Genomic DNA, 8,734 nt, shown 5'->3' with positions numbered 1-8,734 from the left:
TGATTTCTCGCTTTCTGTCTCTCTGTCTGTCTGGTGAGCACACACGCTCTATAGCAAAAAAAAAAAAAACTTCTCCAAAAAAAAAGTTAAAAACTAGTGGGAACCAATGCTTCCCATCTTCTTTTCTTTATTTTTAAATGAAGTCAGAAAATAGCCATAATTAATTAAACACTTTTTCTAACATTTTTTGACATCAACATATTAATACAACCACAACTGTTTTCACTACTTCTACAATTCACTTTGAACTCCTTTTAAGAAGGATAATGAGTATTGCTATTTGGCTCAATCTCACAATTATTCTACCATTTTTAACATTAATCTATTTTAATACAACTGTTTTCATTACTTCTATTATTCATTCCTATTATTAACCAAGAAAACTTTGAACTTCATTCTAATGAGAATAATAATTTGAGCACTTGGCTTACTTTCTCTTTCTCCAATTCCTTTCTGTTTTAACATTTTGGCAGTCTGAAATCTCTCTTGCAATTTTGTTTTCTACCTTCTAGTTCTCACAATATCAAGTCTAATTTACCAATTAATTTCATTTTAGAATCATTAACTTCATCTCTTGTTTGTGTTCTAACCTTTTTATCTCTCAAAGGAGCTTTTGATCATTTGCTTTGTCCTCCAATACGCTTTACAGTTTTAGGATTTATTCATAAATGAATTTTTTTAGGTATTGAAATAGCTTCCTTAGCCTTCAAAGAGAACAATTTCCTTGGTCAGGATTAGTGTTTGTGGAAATCACATAATTTATCTGAGCTTTGAGTAAATTCTCTTTTCCCAAAATCTCATCTACAAATGTTAAGGTAAGATTTAAGGTCATTCTTAGCCATACACTGTAAAATTGTTTAGCTTCTTTGTCTACCTTCGTCTTCAGAGCATAAAAACTTTACCAGTGGATATGAAAGAGAAAGGGAGGAGTTCAGTCTTTTTTTTTTTTGGAGAAGTTTTTCCTATAGGGCATGCACGCCTACCAGAAAGACAGAGAGAGATGGAGAGACAGAAAGCAAGAAATCAGCCCCCAGGGGGATGACCATGCCACAATCCCTTCTCTTCCACTCTCCTCTCAGGATCTTGGCACGTATGCATTCGCACCTGGCGTGATTTTAAACCACTGGGCTGGGGACTTGAACTGTGTTCAACTACATGGGAGTCCAGTGTCATAGCCATTATACCAACTGCTGGTCCCTTTTTTTTTTTTCTTTTTGTTAGTTGGTTGGTTGTTTGGTTAGTTGGTGTTTTATTTTGTTTCATTTCGATTTTGTTTGATTTCCAGGAATAGTCAAAAGAGCAGTGTGGTATCATGGAAATAACACAGGCTTTAGAATTTGACCCATCTGAATTAGAGTTCCAGCTTTGACATCTTTCAGTGTATGACTTAGGCAAGTTACTAAATAGAGCCTCATCTCCTTTATCTAATTTGGTTCTGTGCAAGATTGAAATGCAAAACACCTGGAACACAATAGGATTCACAACTATATGAATAGGAGACACTATCAAGCTGTGTGACCTTGAGCGAGTCACTCACTGAGATCTCTGAACTTCAATGTTTTCATATTCGAAGTGTGTATTAGAAGTAAGATAATAAAAGTACCACCCACTTCATGGAGTTGTGAGACTGCATGTGCTAAATATAGTAGAGTGGAGTGCCTTTCAAATGGTAAGCACTATGTCTGCTAAGCCATCATTTTGTCATTACTGCCTTTATTATTATTATCACTATTAGCCACATTAATTACATATAACATATGGATTATGTTTATCTGTCAGTATACATACCGAGATTGTAGGAAAACTTTCTGAACTCATCAAACATTTTACACAGAGTAGGCAATCAATAACTAGCTCACTGAATTATTATCATCTCCATATGACTTACCTGGGAATGTGGCCTTGACTATCATAATCATTTACACTGTTAGTCCTCTTGTGTTAGGGGAATTGCCTTCTCTACTATTACATCATCTGCATAATTTATCAGCAACTTCCAAACCTTCAGTGTCAGAGATTTGTTAAATTTTTGGAATTATTCTGCTGAAAAATTGTACAAGGGGACCAGGAAGTTGGATAAACATGCCGTGTGTGTGTGTGTGTGTGTGTGTGTGTGTGTGCCCAAATCCCAAGAGGAGAATGGAGGAGAAAGGACTGTGACATGGACATTGCGCCCCCAAAGGTGATTTCTCACTTTCTCTCTCTGTCTCTTTCTTTCTCTGTGTGTTTTGTTTGGTTGGTTGGTTTTTGCTACAAGGCAGAAAGAGAGAGAGAGAGAGAAGGTGTGAAATCACCCACAGGGGATGGAAATCCATTCCCTTACATTCTTTTCTTGGGATTTTGGGCATGAACACACACATGCTTGGTGTGTTTTTCTAGCCTCCAGGTCTGGGGCTAGAACTAGGCAGTTGGCTATGTGGGATACAGGTGTTTTAGTCTCCACACTACCAGCTAGCCCAATATTGTTTTTGTATTTTTAATTTGCCAGAGGGCACCTGCGCTCACCAGAGAGAGAAAAGATGCAAAATATGGTCTATCTTAACCCAAAACATGCTTTCCATTACATTTGAAGAGCCTTCACCATTCTTCCTTTCATCTTTCTCACAAGTTTTGGTTTATTACCATTTCCTTTTCAGCCTTTTGGTGAGAATAACAGCAGACTACAAAAAAAAAAGTTTGTGAAAAATGGAATTAAATTATGAGTTTATAATTTTTTTAACTTTTCATGATAGCCCATGTACATGCACATGTATGAGAGAGAAGCACCTTCCAAGGAGTCTAGTAATATGATTCTTTTCTTTCAGTCCTCTAGTCCACTGGATCTTGGACACTGTGCATAAGTCTGGCATGTTCCAGGGTGACTAGGCTAAGAATTCAAACCACGGTCACTATGTATGGGTGATCCAGCTTTTCTTGAGCAGCAGGTTACCATTGTACCATGGAGCTAGCCCCACAAGTTTATTTTTTATTAAAAAAAAAATCTTTAAATCCATGCATGGCTTTAATCATACACACGTTCCATAAACTTTTGGAAGACTCCTGATATTAGTTCTTCAATTATTATGAAATCCTCCATGGAATCAGAGTCCATGATCATTTGTGGTGATACCCTTTAAAGCTAAATACGACCGAGAAAGACTGCTGCCTTTGAAAAAAAAAAAAAATTCCATTTAGAAAATATTCTTTAACGCTTTAAAATAAGAGAGTTGTGGGTTTATATCCCAGCTCTACATAGACTAGTTCATAGGACTTATATGTATTATTCTACTTTATCCCTTACAATGACTATTAATAGGTACACATTATCCCAAATGTGTAGCTGAATAGACTGAGGTTGAGAAAGGCCCCACAGTTCACTGAAAGGCCAGTCATCCTGTTGGGAATTCCCAAATAAAGGGAACACTAGCTGGATCAAAGGGAGGACATGCTTCTTCTAATAGTCTGATAGGTATGCATTTCCTCTGAGTCACAAGCAATCATTAGACCTAAGATACCTAAGCTCCCTCCGCTCTGCAGCTCCTTCCCTTTCTCATTTTGTATTCTCATTCTTGATTTTCCTGCTCCAAAATATATTTTGCGTTTTCCTTGGTATGTTTTAACTCAGAAATTTAGTTACCTTATTCAATCTGCTATAACTGCAAAATACTGTTCAATGTTAGGAAATCCAACAGAAAACAAAGCTACAACCTTACATCTGTGTGCTTTTATTCAATGTCATGAAAACTTAAGAAGGCCTTCTCTGCAGTATTAGAATATAATGCTTTTTTCTTTAGACAGAGATTTTTGTATAGGGCATGTATGCTCACCAGAGAGACAGAAAGCTAGGAATCACCACCTAGGAAGGAGGTCCACACCACAATCCCTTGTCCTCCATCCTCCTCTCTGGATTTTGGGTACACATGCACATGTACCTGGGATGAGTTTCAAACTTCCACATCTGGGACTCAAACTGCAGTTGGACATGTGGAAGTCCAGTGACATAACTGTTGTACCATCTGCTGGTCCCAGAGTATAATGATTTTTTAAAATAAGAAAGATCTGGGCTGGCCCTATTGTGTAGTGGTTAAGCATGGTGCATTGAGAGCTGGATCCCACATGGCTGACTATAGTTTGAATTCTGGCTCAATTGACTTGAGAGACACACAGAGTACATGTGCATGTATAACCAAAATCCTAAAAGGGAAAATGGAGGAAAAAGATTGCAACATGCTCACATGCCATTAAAGGTGCTGCCTGCTGCCTGTCTCTGTCTCTGTCTCTGTCTCTGTCTCTCTCTCTCTCTCTCTCTCTCTCTCATGAACCCACACACCCTCTGACGATTAAAAAGAAAGGAAGTATGGGGACCAGCAGGTGGCTAGAAATTCCCTCTCTCAGAGTCTCTCTGGTGAGGGCGCATCCCCTATGGTAAAAACAAAACCAACCAAAAATAAATTAATAAATAAATAACAAGAAAGAAAGAATGAAAGATCTGAAACAAGCATACTAAATTGTTAACATCTATTGTGGATACTTGGGTATCATGTTTTTTCCCATACTTCTTTGTTAAGTTTTAAATATTTCATAAATCAAATAAAAATGGCTGTAACTAGAAAAGACCATATCATCCAGAAAACATATATAACATAAGGCTTTCCCTATAGAGCTACTTACAGAAGAAAACATTCTTTATATATTGGAAAACAAACACTGCCAAGTGTTTAAATGCATAATTACCTCATAGTAGACTAATTTTTACAGTTTTCTTCTCTAGATCTTAAAATATACTATCTACTCCTGTGATTTAGGATTCTGTGGTCAAGGCTTTCAAGGGTCGTTCTCCATAGTTAAAGGACTAGCATTAACTATGTAGAATTAATAGAAAGGCATGAGGTCAAGTCTGATGCAATGATGTCCAGAGGGGCTGAATGATCATATATCAGGGCACTCCAAGAATGAGAAAACCACCTTTGGGACTTATAGTCCCTCCTTTTCTCATGCTAAGAAACATGTTCCTCAGCCTCTTGAGACAGATAACCTCTCTTAAGAGCAGACTTACTTTAACAAAGCTACAAGTTGATTAATAAAATCAGAGTGCTGATATATTGTTTTACAATGAGAAATCTGTCAGGAAGACAGCATACTGATTCCTCATAGAGAAACTTAAATCAAAAGCAGAGAAAATAAAGTCTTTACAGCAAATAGTGCTGTAAGAACTGGATATCTGCCTGCAAAAAAAAAAAAAAAAAAGGATCCCTATCTCTCACCATTAACAAGAATCAACTCAAAATGGATCAAAGATTTAAATGTAAAGCCATAACTATAAAACTATTGGTAGAAAACTTAGGGGGAACTCTTGAAGACATTGGAGTAGGCAAAGATTTCTTAAATAAGGCTCCTACAGCACAGGCATTAATCCCAAAAATATTGGGTTGTCAGAAAATTTATGACATATTTTCTGTTTTCCTATGCAAAACTACATCATGACTTTTCCAATAACCCAACAGATAAGTGGGATTACAATAGACGAAAAAGCCTCTTCAAAACAAAATAAACAATTAGAGTGAAAAGACAACCCTCAGAATGGGAGAAAATATTTGCACATTATTCCTCAAAGGATTGATAACCAGAATATATAGGGAATTCAAGCAGCTCATCCATTTAAAGAAAAGGAATTCAATTTAAAAATTAGTAAACTGAATAGATAATTCTTCAAGGAAGACTCATAGATGGCCAGAAGGCATATGAAAAAATGTTTGAAGTCTCTTGGGAAATGCAAATTAGAATGGCTAAGACCAAAAAGTAAAGAATGGCAAGTGTTGGTGAGGCTGTGGTGAAAAGGGAACCCTCTTACACTGTTTATTGGAATGTAAATTAGTACAATCTTTATGGAAAACAATATGGAGGATCCTCAAAAACCTACAAATAGAACTACCATATGACCTAGTAATCCCACTCCTTGGTATTTATGTTTAATTGCAGCATTATTTACAATTGCTATGACATGGGGTCAACCTAAGTGTCCAAAAACTGATAACTGAGTCGAAAAACTGTGGCACATGTATATTACAGACTATTGCTCAGCCTTAACAAACAAAAAGATCCTACCATTTGATTCAAAGTGGGTGAATACAGAGGATTTAATGTTAAGCAAAATGAGCCAGACTTTAAAAGATACACACTATATATCCCCGCTTGATATGTACCAATGTATACACTCTATGGTAGAAATTGAAATCCAAAGATATGAGAGAAGAGAGGATAAGTGTAAATACCAGAAATTGTAAGGGAGGGCAGTGGTGGTAGAGGGTTGGTGTGAGGGGCAAAGGGAATAAATATTTAATAGACAAAAGAATGTAAAGGTCTCTATTTTTAAAAAGTTCTGTAATTTTTGCTTCATAAAAATAAAAATTTTAAAAAGAAAGGTTAAATAAGTCAAATTATAATCACAAGTTTGTAATACTAGTATAGCATGAGAAGAGTTGCAAGATTCTCTGTTGAATGTTTCACAATATCAAGTTATGTTGCCCAGTGCATCCATTTCTATATATGGAAAAGACCTGACATTAGGAAGTAAAAATCACTGACCAGAACTTTTCTCCTCTAAGCAATGTCTAGATGGATTCTACCAAAGTTTGCCCCCATGGACCTCATATTTCTGTCTTTTAGTGGCTATCAAAGTCCTTCTGGTACACTCAATCTTAAAGCATGTCTCATAGGCCATATGTCACCTAAAGAAGCAATTCTATCAGATATCTATCTTAGAGTTTATAAAAGATTCATGTGGAAAATTAGGTTGAGTCATAGAAAGATAAGAACTTTATGAGGGCCCATGAGATCATACATAAAGCATAAAGATAATACATAAAGGTCACCGATGTATCCTGAGTTTCTAGAACAGTGCCAGTCACTGTTCTTTATGTAAACGAATAAAACCGTCATTAAAAAAAAATACTTCAGTACAAGTGTAAAGCCCATATACTTAACCACTGAAATTATTCTCATCACTCAATTCTTTTTTTTAAGAATTATTTTATTTAACTTTATTTATTTATTTATTTTTAATTTGACCAGAGAGGGAAAAGCAAGAGAGACAGAAAGTGAGAAAACAAGCCACGAGGGACTCAAATCATGGTTGGTCAGGTGCGAGCCCAGCATCCTTAACCACCATGCCACCTAGCAGCTCTATCATTCACTTCTTACATACAATCATTCAGGGCCTGAGAACTTTGTCTTGTATATGCTTCTATCAAGAAGTATTATGTAAAAGGACCATTTTCATATTATTTCTGTGTATTCTAGGACCCAAACAGGTACCAAAATGAACTAAGTGTCAATTATTGAGAAAGAAAATATTTTGTATTTTATATTTTTATGCCACTAAGCATACCCACCACTCGTAGTGAAGGAGGGAAATAAGCGTGTAAACATTACTAAGATCTGTATTTTATGGAAACATATGGCACCTTGCTATTAAAATGGATCAACAAAGAAAGTTTCTAGTGAGGTTGCAGATTCTAGAAAGCATGAATTCCACTGTTCTCAAGGTAAGACCTAACCCAATGAAATGTGCTATGTATGTTTTACTCACTGCGTACTGGAACTTTTCGTTATATTCACGATCATTGGCTTTCACTATCCGTTCCACTTCTAAAGAGAAAGAGAAATCAGGTATGAAATTAAATTTTAGACCCATAGAAATATATAACTCACTAAAAAAAAAAAAAAAAACAACACTTAGGTTACATTGATTGTTGTCAAGGTTGCAAGAATTATTTCCTTTGAAATTTGAAGGGCTTGGCTTTTTCCAGCTTAAATGTTGGAACATGTGTTGGAAAGTCCCCAAATGGAAAGCTGGAATGTTTCTCATTGTTTTTCTGATGCCAGCCATAAAACAGAACATCATGTGTCTCCAACTTCTATGTTCCTTCAACTCCACAAAGACCCTTTCTCTTAACTTAAGTAATTCCTACAGAAGGAACTATTAGAGTTTAAATGCATCCTGGAAAGGATATTGAGGGTAGGAATGGGAGCCAAAGAATAAAATCTCTTCTGAAGATTAATATAAAGACTAATTCACATTTTAAAAAAAAGGAAGAAGGAGGAGAAGGAGGAGAAGAAGGAGGAGGAGGAAGAGAAGAAGAAGAAGAAGAAGAAGAAGAAGAAGAAGAAGAAGAAGAAGAAGAAGAAGAAGAAGAAAAAGAAGAAGAAGAAAACAAATCCAAAGATTGTGATAGTGCAGAAAAAAATATTTGCAAAAGGCAGTGCCCCATAAAAATCAGCAGATAATGTTTTGTAGGAAAAGTAGCAAGCTATTGCTCTATGTTGCTACCAAGGTGACTAAAGGTTTATGATGGCATAAGAGCTATGAGAAGAAAGTCAGCAAAGTAACCACCAAATATCCTTGATGGACTTTCATGGTAAGTGATTTATCCATCTCACCTTTAACTTCTTTAATCCCAGAGTTCTCCAACTGGGTAAGTATTAGGTAGTAAAAGTGGTAGGGCTAAGAGTTAGAGTCTGAGTTTAGAGAAAGTACAAGGGGTCTTTAAAAAACTCAGAGGGTTGGCTCTATTGCCTAGTGGTTAAGGCCACCAGATCCCACATGGTCAACCACACAGTTGGCATTCCAACCTGGTAACTTGTAAAATACACCACGTATGTGTGCATGAATACCCCAAATTCTGAAAGGATAGAGAAATTGTGGCATGACCATTCTCCACTGCGGGGGTGCCTTCTCTCTTTACCTTTTTCTCTG

The 8,734-nt window shown here is 36.3% G+C and overlaps 1 protein-coding gene across 6 annotated transcripts in view; it reads right to left on the bottom strand.

Moving 5' to 3' along the window:
* The window catches only part of ATP8B4 (ATPase phospholipid transporting 8B4 (putative)), a 276,289-nt gene that overhangs the window by 233,680 nt on the left and 33,875 nt on the right, over nt 1-8,734 (bottom strand). For all 6 annotated transcript variants that reach the window (XM_006168771.3, XM_027768395.1, XM_027768394.1 and 3 more), the window contains one exon: nt 7,568-7,626. In XM_006168771.3, coding sequence (XP_006168833.1) covers nt 7,568-7,626 — 59 coding nt within the window. The remainder of the gene's footprint in view (nt 1-7,567; nt 7,627-8,734) is intronic.

Source organism: Tupaia chinensis, unplaced genomic scaffold, assembly GCF_000334495.1.
Source record: "Tupaia chinensis unplaced genomic scaffold, TupChi_1.0 Scaffold146140_1, whole genome shotgun sequence".
NCBI classification, from domain to species: Eukaryota; Metazoa; Chordata; class Mammalia; order Scandentia; family Tupaiidae; genus Tupaia; species Tupaia belangeri.
The sequence above is the reverse complement of the archived record's forward strand: the minus strand, read 5'-3'. Positions and strand labels throughout refer to the sequence as shown.